Source organism: Microtus pennsylvanicus, chromosome 3, assembly GCF_037038515.1.
Source record: "Microtus pennsylvanicus isolate mMicPen1 chromosome 3, mMicPen1.hap1, whole genome shotgun sequence".
NCBI lineage: Eukaryota > Metazoa > Chordata > Mammalia > Rodentia > Cricetidae > Microtus > Microtus pennsylvanicus.
In genome coordinates this window covers 43,767,188-43,787,745 of record NC_134581.1, presented here as the reverse complement: position 1 = coordinate 43,787,745, position 20,558 = coordinate 43,767,188, and the positions used below count along the sequence as shown (strand labels likewise).

General features: G+C 37.1%; 1 protein-coding gene across 33 annotated transcripts in view; it reads right to left on the bottom strand.

Moving 5' to 3' along the window:
- Mlip (muscular LMNA interacting protein) overlaps positions 1-20,558 on the bottom strand; it is a 237,675-nt gene that overhangs the window by 78,326 nt on the left and 138,791 nt on the right. For 14 of the 33 annotated variants that reach the window (XM_075965184.1, XM_075965191.1, XM_075965200.1 and 11 more), the window contains 3 exons: positions 10,591-10,656; positions 10,426-10,509; positions 10,243-10,302 (listed from right to left, as the gene is read on the bottom strand). The exons of 11 other annotated variants lie outside the window; for them this stretch is intronic. In XM_075965184.1, the coding sequence (XP_075821299.1) occupies positions 10,243-10,302; positions 10,426-10,509; positions 10,591-10,656 (210 nt within the window). The remainder of the gene's footprint in view (positions 1-10,242; positions 10,303-10,425; positions 10,510-10,590; positions 10,657-20,558) is intronic. 8 more of the 33 variants (XM_075965190.1, XM_075965208.1, XM_075965204.1 and 5 more) reach the window with 2 other exon arrangements.

The window sequence follows — 20,558 nt, the reverse complement described above, 5'->3', positions numbered from 1 at the left end:
AGTTAGGGAGTAAACTGTGTCACCATGTTCTTTTGCGCTGGTTGCAGAAGAGGAAGCAGCTTATTACATGGTCACACAGCCTAACAGCTTTTTTCCTCTGCTGAGCGCTTTCTCAGTGATGGCAACCAGAACAATAACTAGAAAAGAGCTGGAAAATCAAAGGTGCAGGGGAGCAGTCCCCACTGTGCAGAGCATTTGGATGGGGAGCATCTGCATTCCACTTACTCCGAAAATAAAGAGGAAACCTTGACAACATTGACAAATCCTAGTACTGGGAGCTATTATTGCTATTCTAAGTATCAGACACACCTAAAGAAAAATTATGTACAGAATTAAGGGGAGAAGTTTAAAAACTCTAGATAAAAAGCCAGAAATAGCAACAGTAGAGATACATAAGATGAAAGACAATTCTAGACATCTATAGGAAAACTAGTGATGTCATATACAGAGTCAATATTCAAAGTGTTGACAGAGCCAAGTTAAAAATGGTCACTCTCTAGCAGTTACGGATCTCATGATGCCAAAATACTTTATAAGTATGAGAAAGAAAATCTAGGTAGACAGAGATCAAAGAAAAGACCCATCATCCTATTTTTAGTGCAACTATAATTATAATTACAATATTGATTGCATGGGGGGTGCATATCATGCACATGGAAGTCAAAGGACAACTTGCAGGAGCCAGTTCTCTCCTTCTGTCATATGAGCCCAGCAGGTAGAACTCAAGCTATGGGCCTTGGGGGACAATGTCTTTACTCAGTGAGCCATTTTATCAACCCAGGAACTATGCTCAAAGAACAAAATGAAGATGTTTTTAATCATAGATGAAGTTCACAAAATATGGACAAATAGATTAGGTTGAGACAATTTTTAACACAATTATAAAAAAACAATAAAGATGAGAATTTAAATGTATGAAAATGAAAAATCTCAATAAAGAAATTAAAAGGTATATACATAAAATTTTAGACACAATTCTAAAATCTATGAAAAAATAGTATGAATCTGCATATTTGGCTTGATTAAAAACAAGTAAAAAGTAAAAAATACTGTGTTATATAATGTTGAAAAAGGCATTTATGAGCTTTACATAAACACAACAATCACTCTCCTCAATGTGTGCATCCAACCACAAAAGTAAGAAAATGTAATACAAATTTTCAAACTAAAATTTTCAATTTTAAATGAATAAATTTCTAGTTACCAAAACAAAAATAGAAATTAGTCAAAATACCATAAAGACAAAAAGCTTTAAGTTGAAAATATTAATTACTAGTAACAGAAGTCAGTACTGATACAACAAATGTTACAATAATTGTATGTGGCTTAAATTCCCAAATAAACAGACTCATGCGTGGAATAGAATGCAATATATGAAAATGCGAGAGCCTGAAGAAAATTAGGTAAAGGTATAAAAAAAATGAAAGATAAAAAAATAAATATATATATATGGATACACATTTTAAAAACTTATAAATACAAGGTTACTTTATTTTATAAGAAAATCTCTATGTTCAAAAATAATTACATTCTAACAAAGTCATAAAATTTTATTTTGAGAATAATTTACCAATAATTCATCAGCAATATAGTCTCAAAATATATAAATCAAATCTTATAAAATATCTTCTAGACTTATTTTTCCTGCCTTTTGATTTTTAAACAATCCTTGTCTATTAAACACTTTTTTCCTGCCTTTTGGTCTATTAAATAATCTTAGTCTATTAAACACTCTGACAGCTTTCATAACAGCACACTTTTCTGATTCTCCTCGTTTTTTATAGATTTTTATTGAGCTCTTCATTTTCTCTGCTCCCCTCCCTCTCCCCTCCCTATCATGGTCTCCATGCTCCCAATTTCCTCAGGAGATCTGCTCTTTTTCCATGATTCATGTAGATTAGATCTATGTATGTCGCTCTTAGGGTCCTCATTGTTGTCTAGGTTCTCTAGGATTGTGATTTGTGGGCTTGTTTTCTGATGGAGAGAGGTCATTGGTTAAAAAAATAAAGAAACTGCTTGGCTGGCCCTCCTAGGTTAGAACACAGGTGGGTGGAGAAAACAGAACAGAATACTGGGAGGAAGAGGAAGTGAGCTCAGACTCGACAGCTCTCCTCTCAGGAGCAGACGCCTCAGCAGAGATGCCATGCTCCCCGCTCCCAGGCGGACGCACGCCATGAACCTCTGACCCAGGATGGACGTAGGCTAAAATCTTCCCAGTAAAACCAGTGCTCACAGATTATTAGAGATGGGTTGATCCGTATATCAGAATTAGCCAGTAAGGGCTAGAGCTAAAGGGCCAAGCAGTGTTTAAAAGAATACAGTTTCCTTGTAATTATTTCCGGTAAAGCTAGCCGTGCAGGCAGCCGGGGTGCTGGAAATGCAGCCCCGCTGCTCTTATTACTACAGTTTTCTTTGCTTTATATTTAAAAACCACTAATGAGTGAGTACATATGATAATTGTCTTTCTGTGTCTGGGTTACCTCACTCAAAATGATGTGTTTTAGCTGCATCCATTTGCCTGCAAAATTCAAGACGTTATCTTTTTCTGGTGTGTAAATGTACACATTTCTCCATTGTGTAAATGTACCACATTTTCCTTATCCATTCTTCAGTTGAGGGGCATTTAGGTTGTTTTCAGGTTCTGGCTATGACAAACAATGCTGCTATGAACATAGTTAAACATATGTCCTTGTTGCACGATTAAGCATCCTTTGGCTATATACCCAAAAGTGGTATTACTGAGTCTTGAGAAAGGTTGTTGCCTAATTTTCTGAGAAATCACCATATTGACATCCAAAGGGTCTGTACCAGCTTACATTCCCACCAGCAATGCAGAAGTGTTCCCTTTACCCAACATCCTCTCCAGCATAAGTTGTCATCAGTGTTTTTGATCTTGGCCATTCTTACAGGTATAAGATGGAATCTCAGAGTTGTTTTGATTTGCATTTCTCTGATGACTAAGGATCTTGAACATTTCCTTAAGTGTCTTTCAGTCATTTTAGATTCGTCTGTTGAAAGTTCTCTGTTTAGGTCTGTACCGCATTTTTTATTGGATTATTTGTTCTTTTGATGACCAATTTCTTGAGTTCTTTGTATATTTTGGAGATCAGACCTCTGTCTGATGTGAGGTTAGTGAAGATATTTTCCCATTCTTTAGGCTGCAGTTTTGTCTTGTTGACCATGTCCTTTGCTTTACAGAAGCTTTTCAGTTTCAAGAGGTCCCATTTATTAATTGTTTCTCTCACTGTCTGTGCTGCTGGGGTTACATTTAGGAAGTAGTCTCCTGTCTGTGCCAATGCATTCAAGTGTACTTCCTCCTTTCTCTTCTATGAGGTTCAGTGGGGCTAGCTTTATGTTGACATCTTTGACACATTTGGTTTTTGTGCATGGTGATAGACATGGATCTAATTTCATTCTTCTACATGTTGATATCCAGTTATGCCAGCACTATTTGTTAAATATGATTTCTTTTTTCCATTTGAGATTTTTTGTTTCTTTGTCAAAAATCAGGTGTTCCAAAATGTGTGGATTAATATCCAAATCTTCAATTCAGTTCCACTAATCCTCCTGTTTTTATGCCAATACCAGGCTGTTTTCAGTACTGTAGCTCTGTAGTAATGTTTGAAGTCAGGGATTGTGATGCCTCCAAAGTACTTTTATTGTACAGGATTGTTTTGGCTATCCTGGGTTTTTGATTTTCCAGAAGAAGTTGAGTACCATTCTTTTGAGGTCTCTGAAGAATTTTGCTGGGATTTTGATGGGCATTGCATTGAATCTGTAGATTGCCTTTGGTAGGATTGTCATTTTTACTATGTTGATTCTACCTACCCAGGAACATGGTAGATCTTTCCACTTTCTGGTGTCTTCTTCGATTTCTTTCTTCAAAGATTTAAAGTTCTTGTCATACAAGTCTTTCACTTGTTTGGCTAGAACTACTCTGAGATATTTTATGCTATTTGTGGCTATTGTGAAGGGTAATGTTTCTCTGAATTCTTTCTCAGCCATTTTATCATCTGAGTACAGGAGAGCTACTGATTGTTTTTGAGTTAATCTTGCATCCTGCTACATTACTGAAAGCGTTTATGAGTTGTAGAAGTTCCTTGGTATAATTTTTAGGGTCGCTTATGTAAACTATCATATCATCAGCAAATAGTGAGAGTTTGACTTCTTCTTTTCCAATTTGTATCTTCTTGATCTCCTTTTGTTGTCTTATTGCTCTAGCTAAAACCTCAAGAACTATATTGAATAATTATGGAGAGAGTGGACAATTTGGTCTTGTTCCTAATTTCATTGGGATCGCTGGGAGTTTCTTTCCATTTAGTTTGATGTTTAATGTTGGCTTGCTGTATATTGCCTTTATTATGTTTAGGTATGGTCATTGTATCTCTGCTCTCTCCATCTCTTTATCTTGAAGGGATGTTGTATTTCATCTAAAGCTTTTTTGGCATCTAATGAGATGATCATGTGGCTTTTGTATTTCAGTTTGTTTATATGTGGATTACATTGACAGATTTTCATATGTTGAACCATACCTGCATCTCTGCGATGAAGCCATCTTGATAATGGTGGATGATGGTTCTGATGTGTTCTTGGATTAGATTTGCCAGTATTTTATTTAGTATTATTGCATCAATATTCATGAGTGAGATTGGTCTTCAATTCTCTTTCTTAGTGATGTCTTTCTGTGGTTTGGGTATCACGGTAATTGTAGCCTCATAAAAAGAGCTTGGCAATGGTCCTTCTGTTTCTATTGTGTGGATAATCTGAGGAGTATTGATATTAGTTCTTGTTTGAAAATCTTGTAGAATTATAAGCTGAAACCATCTGGTTTGGGGCTTTTTTTAGTTGGGAGACTTTTGATGACTGTTTCTATTTCTTCATCAGTTATAGGTCTGTTTAATTTGCTTATCTGATCTTGATTTAATTTTGGTAAGTGATATTTATCCAGAAAGTTTTCCATATCCTTTAAGTTTTCCAGTTTTGTGGAGTACAGGTTTTTGAAATACGACCTGATGATTCTCTGTATTTCCTCCATGTCGGTTGTTATGTCCCCCTTTTTATTTCTGATTTTGTTAATTTGGATATTCTCTCTCTGCTTTTTGGTTAGTTTGGATAAAGGTTTGTCTATTTTGTTGATTTTCTCAAAGAACCAACTCTTTGTCTCATTGATTCTTTGTATTGTTTTCTTTCTTCCTATTTTGTTGATTTCCGCTCTCAATTTGATTATTTCGTACCGTCTAGTTCTCTTGAGTGAGTTTGCTTCTTTTTGTTCTAAAGTTTTCAAATGTTCTGTTAATTCACTAATGTGGGATTTTTCCAGCTTCTTTATGTAGGCATTTAGTGTTATGAACATTCCTCTTAACACTGCTTTCATTGTGTCCCATAAATTTGGGTATGTTGTGTGGTCATTTTCATTGAATTTTAGGAAGTCTTTAATTTCTCTTTATTTTTTCCTTGACCCATTGATGATTTAGGTGAACGTTGTTTAATTTCCATGTGTTTATGGGCTTTCTGGAACTAGTATTGCTGTTGACTTCTAGTTTTAAACCATGGTGATCTGCTAAGATACACGGGGTAATTCCAAATTTTTTTGTATTTGTTGAGGTTTGTTTTGTTACTGAGTATGTGGTCAATTTTTGAGATGGTTCTATGAGGTGGTGAGAAAAAGTATATTCTTTTTATGTGGATGGAATAGTCTATAGATGTTTGTTAAGTCCATTTAAGTCATAACATATGTTAGTTCCCTTAGTTCTCTATTTTTTGTCTGACTGACCTGTCCAGTGGTGAGAGGGGAGTGTTGAAGCCTTCCACTATTAGTGTGTGGGGTTTAATGCATGATTTAAGCTTTAGAAGTGTTTCTTTTACATATGAGGGTGCCCTTGTATTTGGGGCATAGATGTTCAGTATTGAGATTTCCTCTTGATGGATTTTTCCTGTGAATAATATGAAATGTCCTTCTTTGTCTCTTGATTAATTTTAGTTTGAAGTCTATTTCATTAGATATTATAATAGCTATACCTGCTTGCTTCTTAGGTCCATTTGATTGGAATATTTTTCCCAATGCTTTACTCTGAGATGATGTCTGTCTTTGAGGTTGAGGTGTGTTTCTTGTATGCAGAAGAAGGATGGATTCTGTTTTTGTATCCAATCTGTTAGCCTGTGCCTTTTTATTAATGACAAGTAATTGATGTCTCCTATTAATTTAGTTTCCATTATTAGTGATGTTAATTTGCATGTCTTTCCCTTCTTTGGGATTTGCTGCTATGAGGCCATCAATTGTCTGTGTTTTTATTGATGTAGCCAACTTCCTTGGGTTGGAGTTTTCCTTCTAGTATTTTGTGTAGGACTGGGTTTGTGGCTAGGTATTGCTTAAATCTGGTTTTGTCATGGAATATCTTCTTTTGTCCTTCTATGGTGACTGAAAGTTTTCCTGGGTATAGTAATTTAGGTTGGCATCCATGGTCTCTTAATGTCTGCATAATCCTTACCACAACTTTCTGGTTTTTCATTGTTTCCAATGAAAAGTCAAGTATAATTTTGATAGGTCTGCATTTATATGTTACTTGGCTTTTTGCCTATGCAGCTCTTAATATTCTTTCTTTATTCTGTATGTTTAGTGGTTTGATTATTATGTGGTGAGGGGACTTTTTTTTTGATCCAGTCTGTTTGGTGTTCTCCAAACTTCATGTATCTTCATAGGCATATCTTTCATCAGGTTGGGAAAGTTTTCTTCTATGATTTTGTTAAATATATTTTCTGTGCTTTTGAATTGAATTTGTCCTTCTTCTATACCTATTATTCTTAGGTTTGGCCTTTTCATGGTGTCCCATATTTCCTGGAGATTTTAGGTTAAGTGTTTGTTAGATTTAATGTTTTCTTTGACTGATGAGACTAATTCCTCTACTGTATCTTCAGTGCTTGAGATTTTCTCTTCCAGCTCTTGTATCTGCTGTATATGCTTGCGTTTGTTGTTCTTGATCATTTTTTATAATTCCTTCAGCTTGGGTTTTCTTTATTGTCTCTCTTTTAATTTTCATGTGTTGAATAGTTTCCTTTATATGTTTGATTTCTTTTTGTTGGTTTTTCTATAAGAGATTTACTGATGTCTTCCAATTTTTTGTCTGTCTTTTCTTCCATTTCTTTGAGGAAATTTCTCATTTCCTCATTAAAAGTTTCAAATATTCTTCTGAAGTTATTTTTAGGTCTTTTCTTCTGCTTCATCTATATTTAGTGGTTCAGCTCTTGCTGTTGTAAGGTCTTTAGGTTTTACTGATGTTCTTTGTTGTGTTGCATGTGTTCTTACCTTTTCTACTCATCTTTTCCTCTAATAGGTGTGGTTGGGGCTGTCTGTGATTATTTTGATTAATCTTCTAGGTGCCAGTGAATCCAAGGCTCAGATGGTTGTTCCTCATGGCACACTCAGTGCCATGGTTCTAGTATCTCCTTTGGTCACTCTGTGTTCCTGGAGGTCGCTCAGTGCCCTGGGCTTTGCTCCACTCCCTTAGAGTTTTCTGTCTCACACCTCTCTAGACTAGCTTGTTGGCTCATACTTGTTTTTGTAAAGGTCCCTGGTCTGGATTCATTCCTGCAGAGGTCATTGGCTTGGGGTTGGTCCTGTAAAGGACTCTGGTTCCAAACTACTCCCTCAGAGTTAGTAGGCTTGACTGTGCCCAGACCCACAGAGGACCTGGATCAGGCTTACTCCCTCAGAGGTCCCAGACTCATGCTTGGAACCACAGAGGTTTCTGGTTCCTCCCTATTCTCTTTGACATCCCAAATGCCTGGACCCACAGAGGTCCTGGCTCAGGTCTACTCATCTGAGGTCCCAGACTCATACCTCAGATGGCAGAGATCTCTGGTTTCAGCCTAATCCCTCAGAGGTCCCAGATTCACACCCAGACCCAAAGAGGTCCTGGATCAGGCCTAGTTCCTTGAAGGTCCTAGACTCATGCTCAGACCCACAGGGGTACTGACTTAGGTCTATTCCCTTGAAGGTCCCAGATTCACATCCAGACCCACAGCTGACTCTGTCTCTGGCTCACTCACTCAATGGTTACTCCCCTGTGGAGTTCACTGTCTTAGGTCTGCTCTGGCCCAGGTTCCTGGTTCAATCCTGGTCTGCCAATGTCTCTGTACTGGATCTGCTCTGATTCCATGGAGCTCACTTTCTCAGGCCCACTCTAACCTAAGTAGCTGGTTCAGTCTTGCTCCTGTTTTGCTTACTGCCTCAGGCCTTCTCTGACCTAGGTTGCTGGCCTGGTCCCATTTCTGCCAATGACCCTGGAATGAATCTGCTCCTGTTCTCATGGAGTTCACTGTCCGAGGCCTACTCTGGCCCAGGTCACTGGTTCAGTCCCAGTCCTGTAGAATTCTGATTCTCCTCTTAACAGAACCTTTTCACTATGTTTGACTGGCTCTTTCTCTACCAGTTTGAAATGTGTTGTTTCTTGAAATTCTGTACAGGCTCACAGTATGTGTGGCCATCTCTTCCACTAGCTGCAGACTCAATGACTCCAAACAATTCAAAATCAAACACTATCTAAATTACCACTCTGCCTGCCACTATACTTTATCTATTTCACTCTCATCTGCCCTGGGTAGTGATGCAGGGCTCCTTTATGGCTCCTTTCCTTTATTGCTCATATCTGAATTGTTATCAAGCCCCAAACACATTTGCTTATTTATGGCTCCTTTGAACCCACCTTTCCAGTTTGCCATCAGCAACTGTACTCATGACCTCCTCAGAAGACTCTTCCCCACAGCCAGAATGATCATTTTACGTCCTTCTATTTTTCTTGAGATCCAAATATCATACTATGACAAACATTCTCTAATTTTATACTGTGCATCACTAAACTTCAAATACATTGTCTTTTTCAATATCTTCGCAGAAACAAGTCATGTTGCCTCAGGAAATTCATACATTACCATGCCTTTGCCTGGAGACAATATCACTGATCTTTCTAACCCCATTCCACATGCAGATCTCAGTAAAATTCCATCTCTTCTACAACTGTAGTGAGCTCCTTAGAATTTCCACTTGACTTTTCTTTTGGCACATAATAAATACTTGAAGAAAAGGAAACTTCCAATGCTACACACACACACACACACACACCTAATAGCAAAAATTATTTCCAAAATATCCAACAAGGAGTGGTGTCCAGGTTACTTATGAAATTCTAATATCATAACAGCAAAGACAATAAGTAATTCCATTAGTTATTCATGATATTTGTCTATAATGTTTCAAGTAAAAGTTAGGACCACTCTTTTAAGTCATGAATATCTATACACTCAAAACTTGCTTCAGATACACAACGTCCCGTGGTGCACAGTTCATGCAGAAAGCATTTGTACTCGTTGAAAGAAAGAAACAAAACTGAGAGTGATAAGAGAAATATTGGAGCCGGGCGGTGGTGGTGCACGCCTTTAATCCCAGCACTTGGGAGGCAGAGGCTGGCGGATCTCTGTGAGTTCGAGACCAGCCTGGTCTACAGAGCTAGTTCCAGGACAGGCTCCAAAACCACAGAGAAACTCTGTCTCGAAAAAAAAACAAAAAAAAGAGAAATATTGGTACCCATAAAAGACAAACAAAATGAATTTTGAAATTGGGATGAAAAGAGCTACATTACGCATTGGAAGCTAATAAAAATAAGGAACTATATACTTATAGCAAATGAAGATCACTACATTATGAGAAGGAAACAAATACACAGAAGTACTCTGACCGACCAGTGCCTCCAAAGTTCTGCTTCTTCAAGCCACAGAACATTGAAATCAATTCAATCGCTAATAAGGAAAAAACTGAAAAACTATCACCCATATGAAAGCTAATAGAATGTTACTTTGTTCAACTTCACATCCCAATTCTACACTTTTAAGTGTATGTAAATTACATTAATACTGAAGCTATAGTCCAAGATCAGCATAAGCTTACAAACTTGACATGTAAATCCACAAAATGCCAACTTTCAGCATCCTGGAATATTGGTATTCACACAAGCTGAAATTGATCCTCAGCTAAAGATAACTTTACATGGCAATTCTGTGCAGACTGATATATTGTTCACTCATGTAAACAAACAGAAGTAAAAGTCAGTGCTATACTTTGCTGTGTGTAGCCTGGTTACTAACAAGTGTGTTGGTTTCTCAACTCACAACTGAGCCTTGAATGGCAGTTTGAAATCATCTATGCAGGAAATTGAATGGCACAGCAAACTGTAATAAATACATACATACTTTGATTGTTTCGGAACCCAACATTTTCTGTGAGAGTCGTGAAGGAGAGTCAGAATAATGCTGGAAAAGAAAAGAAGAAAAGGAAAGGAAAGAACAAGCCTATGAGGCATCATGGCAAGACAGGAGGAAATGAAGAAAAGCAAAGCAAAGGTTTGAATAGCACATTCTACTCTACAGCATTACCATAGACAAGGAGTCCTTCAAGACCTTATCAATGGTAGCACAGAGCTCTTCTGTTTGCTGCCTGAGCTGTGCAGGGAAATAGAACTGGAAAAATTGAAACCAGGAACGGGGTTAGCATTGAGTTTGGGCATTGCACACCAAAGCAGGGCAAGCTGAAGTCATTACCTCCACTGGAAGGTCTGACACACTGGCCTTGGAGTTGCTTTCAGTCTTGGCTGGTTCATCTAGTGCCTAGTGATAAACGAAACAGTTCTCATATGAAGTTTCTCATTGAATACAATGCAGTGGTGATGTCCTCACAAAGAAGCCCTGTATATAAGTCTCATCATTTCTAAGGAAAAAAAACTAATAAAATTATTTGGTAAACTATTCTTGAACATGACTATACATTTTACATCATCCAGTTTCTCCCCTGAAATCAGTGTCTCTAATATAAGGTGTAGTAATGATAAAGGCTGGAGGCTGTTTTATTTTTCTTTTACATCTGTTCTATATTTTCCATTTTGCTTTTACTCAATTTTTAAATTTTAACTGATTGAATGTGGCTTCTTTCTTATTCATCTTAACAACAGCTTGAATCCATGTAAGTTAATTGCAACATCTGCAAAGCCTTGGAGTTTTTGCTATGAATTTATGTTTTCCTTTTGAATATGGATGGCATTATTCTGGGTCTTTGAATGCCTAAAAATTATGAGCTAGCAGCAATGTTATATGTAAAAGGGACTCACAATTCTGCTTTGATTCCATAAATACTATTTTCATTTAGTTTTAAACATTTTAACATTGTATTTGTTTGTTTAGTGTATGCTGTGATGCATATGTGGCAGTCAGAGGATTAATTCTCTCCTACCGTGGGTGTTCCGATGAGAGCTAACTCTCACACAAGGTGATGATCTTGGTAGCAGCCACTTTTGCTTCCTGAGTCATCTATTAGCCATTCATTTAGTTGGTGGCTTTAAACTCTGTCTCCCTGATACTGAGTAGCAGCCAAAGCCTCTACTTAGCTATTGTGTACTATGTTTGGTATAAGTGATACCCAGAGTTTATGGAACAGCACTCGGGGCTCTCCTTTGTGAAGGCTTCCAGTATCGCCCTCTCCCCTTGAATTCCAGTCTCTGTGTGACTTCATGTGCTTTTCTCTGATTTTTGTTATCAACAAGGTTTTAGCTTTTGCTAAGTTTAAACTATTTCATAGTGAGTAAATAGTGGTCAGACTTGAAAGAAAATAAATAAAAACCTAGAAGCCAACCAAACATAATTTTCTTCTCCTGAGTATTGACTCAACTGTAATTCTTACCTACTATTCTAGTATCTTCACACCATCCTCTTTAGTTTTTGTGTGTGTGTGTGTGTGTGTGTGTGTGTGTGTGTGTGTGATGCGTGAGGACTCTGTATTTTAGAATGACTTCAGATTTGCTATGTAGCCAAAGATGATTTTGAACTTTTGATCTTTCTGCTTTTACTCCCCAAGTGCTAGGATTAGAGACATGGGCCACTATGTTGCCCACTTTATCTGCCACTAGAGATTGAAGCCAGGGCTTTGTGCAAGCTAGGCAATTACTATATCAATTGAGCTATATCTACAGCAAGAAGCATCTTTTTAATATTTCATCCTGAGTCTATTTATAATCTATAAGACATCTGCACCAGTGTAGGCTAACCTCTCCATTTTCAGAAGCAGTGAGACAAATGAATTTTATATTTTGAGCTCACTGATTTCTTAACATGGAGATATTGTGGATTCAAATTTTAAACCCCCTTTAAAATCACATTCTGGTTAAAGGCTATTTTTCCTGCCCTAAGCAAATATCATTGTCATTTCTCTTTACAAATAATTTTTTCTCATCCTGTAGCACAAATTCTAATTGTTCTTAATAATAAAAACCCAGAATCAGCTCTCAGGGGGTAAAAGCTGAGAGATGAGAGAAGGAGAGCAGCCAGTCACTAGAGAGACCTTTTATTTCTATCGGTGTTAAGACCAAGAGATAATCCTGTCCTCAGACTGTATCCTCAGACTGCAACTGTCTCCACCAAACCTTAGACTGCACTGAGCTCCTGTCTCCTTCTGTCTTCTCTCTCTACCCAGCCATATGGCTCCTGTATCCACCTCCCTGGTGCTGGGATTAAAGGCCTGGGATCCTAAGTGCTGGGATCACTTGTGTGTGAGATCTGTTTCTCTTTTAGACAAATTCGATCTTGTGTAGCCCAGGATAGTTTTAGACTAACAGAGATCCCTCTGCCTCTGTCTCCCAAGTCTTGGGGTTAAAGGTGTGTGTCACTGCTCCCTGGCCTCTAGTGGCTTAGCTCTGCACTCTGAACTTCAGGCAAACTTTATATGTTAAAATTTAAACAAAATATCAGTACATCATCCATCATCTTGTACTAGAGAATATAGTATTTAAAAATTCTTAGCTTTGTGGCAGTGGTTCACTTTCTGTTTCTGCTTTTCCCAGCCCAGTCTTTCCCTGCTCTTGCCTGCTTGACAGTCTTTATGGTGAGTCAGTTCAACACCTTCAACACAACATCAGAATCCAAATAAACAGTGTTTGACAGCTTGAAGATGCCTCTTACATTTTTGTTATAAAAATTTTTTCCTGAGTTGCACATGGAAATATCAGTATTCAGTTGAAAATTGCCTAGGAAGATGACAATTTCACACAGGTGAATCTGTTTCTATATAATTTATTGTTTCTTTAAATTTTTTATATAATGATTTTTTAGCGTGTTCACTCTATGTCCTCCAACGAATATCCCTTTTCTATACTCAACCAACTTTGTGTCATTTTTTTCTATCAATGTCCATTTACTCTGCCCAAATATACTTGGATGTGTGACCTTCCACTAGAGCATGGTCATAGTCGACTTACTAGGAGCTACACCGTCAGAAAAAAATATTGATCCTTTCTCTCAAAGCAGCTGATAATTATCAACAGCTCATCAGCTAGCAGTGGGACTATGTGCACCGCTCCCTTTTCTATGCAGGGAATTGGTCTGCTTAGATTCTGCAGGTTTTGCTCAAGCTGTCACTGCTGCTATGAGGTCATATGTACATATATACTGCTATTTCCAGAAGATAATGCTTCTTTGTATTCACCTTCTGGCTCCTACATTCTTCCATACCCTCTTTTATAATGATGTCTGAGTCTTATAAAGAAGGAAGGAAGGAAGGAAGGAAGGAAGGAAGGAAGGAAGGAAGGAAGGAAAGAAGGAAAGGAGGGAGGGAGAGAGGGAGGGATGGAGGACAGAAGGGAGGCAGGAGGCAGGGAGGGGGGAAGGAAAGAGCATATGTCCCTTTTAAGATTATACATTCTGAATTCTCTTATTCTCTACACCTTGGCCATCTATTGAAAATAGAAATTTCTCTGATGAGGGTTGAGAGACCCATTAATTTATACTGATAAATCATTAGGAATTGACTTAATACTATGTCTACCTAGCCCAATAATAGTAATAAGTTCTCTTCTATGGTCTATGATTTCTCTAGCCTAAAGTTCTTGACCCAGTAATAGTATCAGATATGGGTCTCATGTTGTGGAGCAAGTCTTAAATCCAACTAGAAAGTGGTTGGTTACTCCTATGACATTTGTGCCACTATTGCACTATGAGTATAATTTATCTGGCCAGTCATCATTGTATCTCACAAGGTCCACAGTTGGCTAAGACTGATGATTACTTTTCACTTCCATTGATATGCATAGCACCTGTCAGAACTATGAAAGTTGTCCAGCAGGAATGAAGCTCCTATATTAGTAAAAGCTTAATTTCTTTATGCTCTAGTGTGTGATGCCTTCAGCAACAGGATCATATCTTCATATCTTCAAGCACTAGAGAGTAATCAACAGCACAGGCAATAGCCCTTAAGGTTTGGAGGTCTTTGGAACCTCAATGACCAAAACTTCTATTGTTTTCATATTTTGTTAGCCTATGCTGTCTGTAGCAGTATTGTTGCCCTGATAAAAAGAGATTTGATTCCATTTTAATTCTTTTATGGATGTATACAGAAGCCTCTGCAGGAAGTTTTCAAATAACTTTTTCAAAAAGTTGTTAGTATTATTTCTGTCTCTCAGAATTCTCTCCTCTACTTTTTCCTTTCTTCTCCTTTAACATTTCCTACTTCATAATATCCTTTAACCCTTTATACCTATTCATCTTCCAAATTTTTATCACTGACTCTACAGTTTTTGCTACAGGGAATTTTTCAAGATATCTAGTCCTAATCCACTTTCAAAGCTTGACAATTTATTATCATTAAAGTCATACAAAAATATGTGGAATGAGTTTGAAGGCAATTATAAAAGGTTATAAAATATAATTAGCAAAGTAATTAGAACAAATGTCTGATCTCTTTAGGCAGTATCTTTCAACAGAAAAATGATCACTTGCACCTATATGTGTCATGGTAGGTTTAGAGACAGACAAAAAAGACAGTTCTCTACTGGAATGGATTGTAGAACATTTAGATAAAAAGCTACCCTGTCTTCTCATCTGCATTCACTTCCCAGTCCTTACATCTTCACTGTTATTCTGATGCTCTCATATCCTGACTCCAAAGTTTCTCATCAGTCATAGAACCACAGGACTCACTGTTCATCAGAACCTTGTTTGTTTGTTTGTTTTTAACAGATTAAGGGATTACACAGATCTAAAACTATTAATCTTCGCTAGTAGGTACCACATAATTAGGATTTGAGAACATACTAAGAGTTCAGACAAATAGTCATGAAAGATAAATTTCATCATTTCTTAATTTAATAAGTTACTTTTAAATTTTGAGATTCTAGTATAATTAGAATCTTCCCTTGCTTCCTTTAAACACTCCCAACACCCATCCTTGTTCTGTTTCAAACTCAAGTTGTTACATGCATATATGTGTATACATATTTGCTTCTAAATACAACCTGCCCAGTCTTATCATGTTGCTTGTCTTTGCGTTTTCAGGGCTGACCATTTGGTATTGGATAACTAGTTGCTTGCTCTTCTTTGGAGAAGATTGTTCCTCCCACTCTCAGCAGTCCTTCCATAGGAATTATTGTCTGAAAACTTTTGTTTTCCAACTTTGCTTCTCTGTATCGCCAAGCAAAATTTGGAAAACTAATTATGGCAAGAGTCGCCTTTACAGTAATTATTCTTTTTCTTTTTTTCCTAAAATTATGATTAGTCATGAGAAATAGTGAGGCGGGAACAGAGATTTTTATAAAAAGTTAACTCAGTTTAATTTCCCCAGCATGGTGTTTCCCATCAGCTAGTCACCCTGTAGGTAAGAGAGAACTCCCTTTTACGTTAGGAAAATAGCAGAGTACACAATGTCGTACTGGACAGATACCAACTCAGTGCTGTACATATAATGTGCATGATCACAGGTAGCCACAGTCCAGAGAAGGATGCCATAAAATTAAAGGAAGAGTTACACTGAAGTCCTTCATTGCTGACTTTGCAATATCAAGAGGATGCTGTGTCACCTGATTCCACAGAGGCATGTGATTCAATTATTGAAATAATCCCACTGGAACTGAAAGCTTCTTCTAAGGCATAAGTGGGAACAGCACCTGGTCTTTTGAGAGGAGGGGTTATCTGGCTAATGGGTCACATCTATGTGTATGCAAAGGAAAGGCAAGTTACAGTTAGACACTGGAGGTTCTCCCTACTTACCAGATGACAAGCCACATATGATATTGAATATATTTGGAGTATTAGACTACACACGATCTTCATTATAGTAAGTCATAGAGAGAAGAGATACAAGAAATTTTATCCAGACTCTGCATAGAAGGCTAAGCACAGCAGGAAAGCTGTTTTATGGCTCTGTTCCCCTTGCCAGCAATGATTTTCCATGCACTTCTTACTGTCACTCTTTAGCCACAAAGAATCCCTTGTGCTCCTTGAACTTTGTCTCTTTTATATTTTGTGGTATTGCCTTGCTCTAAATCTCAGTTCGCATAGAAATTTTTCTTCATTGTGAAGACCCAAATGTCTTTTCTTGACATCACAGCAGTCCAAAATTTATTCATTTCCTGGTTAGGAATACATTTTGCATATCTTAAGAATACTGATGGTCTTAGAAATTAATCTTGTGTACCCTGTGAAGCTTGCAAACTTTATTGTGGTCTAGAAACTACATCTGTATTGATCCCGGCAATTGCCATTTTATTCTGCTTCTGAGAAAGGTATAAAAGGTCTGATTGGTTTCAATAAAATTGACACAAGTTTTAAAAAAAATGAAAGAAAACTGACTCGTGAGATGATGGCTCAGCAATTAAATGCTTGCTGCTCATGGATGAGAACCAGATTTAGATCCCCAAAACCCACATAAATGCAGGGTGAGCCTAGAGGTCCCCTGTATTTCCAGTTTTAGGAGGTGGAGACAAAGAACTCACAAAGCAAACTCTCTAGCAATACTGGAGACCTCTAAATTTGATTGAGAAACTTAGCCTTAATTAATTAAAGTATAAAAGGAATAGCAGACAATTCCTAACATTAATCTTCAACCTTCTGATGCACATGTGTGCCTTATTTTTTTCCAATTGTACTCTAGTCTACTAGGCCTTTTGTTCCATTGGGGTCAGTGGATCAATAAAGATATTTAGATTAGATTGAAGAACAAACTGAGGAAGAAATAGAATTAATAGATAAATGCATCAGATAAATAATATTATCACAGTTTTCTCAGTAAAATAGTATGGAGAAGACATTTAAACTGTTTTAACAAACAAATGTTTGTTACATATTACTATTCAACTCCTTTGCCATCAAAGACTGTAGCATGTGATCAACACTCATGAAATAACTCTTTTCAGCCCAAACCAAATGAAGTCAATAGTTTGGTCTATGGAAAATTACAACAGGCAAACATAATTCTTATGCTACTTTAAATATTGAACTATAACAAATGAATGTCAAAATGATCTCCTATAGCTATAAAAGACAATGAACATTGGCAAGAAAGCCTATGACTTTGAATCGTCTCATTGCCCATTCTATGTTAAATAGAAAGGTTTGGGGGCAAAAATGTCCTAAAATTTTACTAAAATTTATTTCTGTTAATTGACTATAATGAATAGTTTGTCAAATGTATCATCTTGACTCACTCCTAATAGCCATAAAATATCATTTTTATTCCATGATACAATATTTTATTAAACATATTTAAGCCTCCATTAGCAAAAGCCAAAAGAGCATGGGAAATATACAACCACAGTTTAAAGAACTGGGACCATTAAAAGTTTATTTCCAGACTGGCAGTGGTGGCACACACCTTTAATCTCAGCACTCAAGAGGAGTGCTCCATGAGTTCAAGGATAGCCTGGTCTACAAGAGCTAGTTACAGAACAGGCTCCAAAAACCATAAAGAAACCCTGTCTCGAAAAACCAAACCTCCCAAAAGTATATTCTTGTCATGTGACGTGTTTGTGAACTATGCAATCTGAGGAGCGCTCTCTTGGTGTCTTTAGTTCTGGAAGATTTAGTGGATTTGATCTGCTCCTCCCACACAGAAGGTAGTTGTGCTTTATTTTTTATTGTCTTGTTTGCATTTTTAGGTTTTACAAACTTGCCACTAGTCTCAAACTCAATCCCTCAAAGCTTCCTTGCAGGAGGATTCACACCTGACTTTCTTTTCAATAAGAGCATCTAAAGAATGGTCCTTCCCTAAATCGGTGCTCCGCTCCCTATAATATCCCTCCCCTCGCTCAGCATCACAAGGAATAGGGCTGTTTGTGAGCCCTGGATTATTCAGTTCTTCTCAAAGTTAAATTGCTTCCAATTCCCTTTAATATTTTCTCATAAAAATAAAATATTATGTCATTCTCATTTTATGAGAATATAAATATATTCTAGCAACTAACAAAAAAGTATTACAGAAAAGAATCCAAACTCATTACCACTCGCTCAGTATTTCAGTGAACATGCTTGCTCTTATTGCTGGGAAAGGATCAGAACAAGCCTGAGAAACACTGGATGGAGTCTGAGCTGAAGGTCAATCACACACCCTAGTTGTGCTGCTTTGGGGGACTTTATGAGACTTTGTTGATTGCCAAATTCTTTGTTGAGTTATGAAGGTAATAAAGATAGCATCACATCCTCAAGTTTTCAATACAGAAACTATCACAACTGTCTTGTCCAGTTGATAAAGGTCACCAAATCTAAAATAATTCCTTCCAGCAGAAGGTCTTTTGTAACTATTGAATGAAAGTACAGTAGATGGATGTTATTCTGTCCTACCACCCAGCCAAACTCTACAGATCCTTAACCAAGGTTTAGCCAAATGAATCCTTCTGATCCTTCCCTCTATGCACCTTTTCCAGCTTCCAAGATCCAGCCCTTGTGCTACAAGTGCTTTAGTCTAATCCTATCAACACTGCCTATACAATAACCAATCTCTAAGCTTCCTCCAGGACTTCTCAACCTGCCTCCTGCAGACAGGACCCTCCAACACTGCATCCACCTTTCCACTCAGACAGATCCTGAATATTCTTCTCCAGGGTTTAGCCAGGTGAGTCTACCTGAACCTTCCCACCATGAATCCTCAGCAATGCCAGTTCTACCCAAACTCCAAGCACATCCTGCACATCAACATAGTCTCTTGTGTCCACCTGACTTTATTCCACATACACCATATCCAAATCCTAGGCCCAACTTGACATGCATATCCTTTCTTTGGCCCCAAACTGTTCCATCCATATCAGACATGGGACTAACAAAACAAGGCTATCTACCCAGACCTCATCATGAAAATTGGTGTAGGAGGTCCTTCTGTATTTGTGTTGCTTTCATTAGTTATTAAAGAAACTGCCTTGGCCAAGTTGATAGGGTGGACCTCAGGTAGGCGGGGAAGACAGAACAGAATTGTGGGAAGAAGGGCAGAGTGGCAGATGCCATGAATCTCTGGCCTGAGAGGGACATAGGTTAGAATCTTGCCGTTAAGCCACAGTCACATGGTGATTCTACACAGATTTAGTAGAAATGATTTAATCAAGATGTGAGAGTTAGCCAATCAGAGTCTAGAGCTAATGGGCCAGACAGTAATTAAATTAATACAGTTTCTGTGTGGTTATTTCAGGGGTTATGCTAGCCGGGTAGCTGGGACGCAGCCCGCTCCTCTTACTTCAAAAAATAAAAACAATATGACAGATCAAGTCAGTATTTTCCCTCCAACCACATCAGTTTCCCAATGGAAATTACATGAATGAACCCCAAGACACAGAGTTAAAAACAACAATCACAAATTTTATAAAAGAATTTAAAGAGTTGAAAGATATAAACAGCTCAATGAACTTAAGGAGTTTAAAAAGCAAAAATAGCTAACTGATTCACAGTAAAACACAAACTTGTGGCTGATAGAAATGATGAAGATGAAGATAATCTAGAGTATAAAAACAATTTAATAAAGAGATAGAAACATTGAAGAGTGCTAAAGCTAAATTTAAGATGAAATAAAAAAAATCCAAAACCCAATGAGAATACTCAGATGACAACTTTACAAGAAGAATGAATCAAACAGAATATAGAACAATAGGACTTGGAGATAAAGCTGAGGATCTAGGTGAAATAAGCAAAGAATATAAATTTTAAAGAAACACAGAAAAGTAGCATACAGAAAATGTAGGATCCCATGAAAAGACAAAACTGTAAATTATAAGAATAAATGAAAGAGAAGTATTCCAGGTTAATGGCATAAAACACATTTTTAACAAGATCACAAAAGAAAACTTCCCAAACTTAAAAACATACCCATACAAATATGATATGTACTCAGAACACCAAATAGATAAGCCAAAAAAATTCCACAGCATATGATAGTTAAAATACTAATCATATGTATCAAAAAAAACTATTGAAAACTGCAGGAGGAAAAAATACAAGTCACATACACAGGGAAACCCATTGAAATAACAGATAATTTCTAACAGAAACTGAAAACCAGAAGAACCTGTAGCATATACTTCAAGCTCCAAAATACCATGACAGCCAAACTAGACTAAAATACCTAGCAAAACTATCTACTCTTATTGGAGAAGAAAAAAATGTATAATATAAACAGCCTAAAAATTATATCCAACAAATTAAGTCTAAAAATATAGGAAACAAAGTTTTATACTGAAAAAATTTAGAAAGAAATATGAAGCCAAAAACATTGA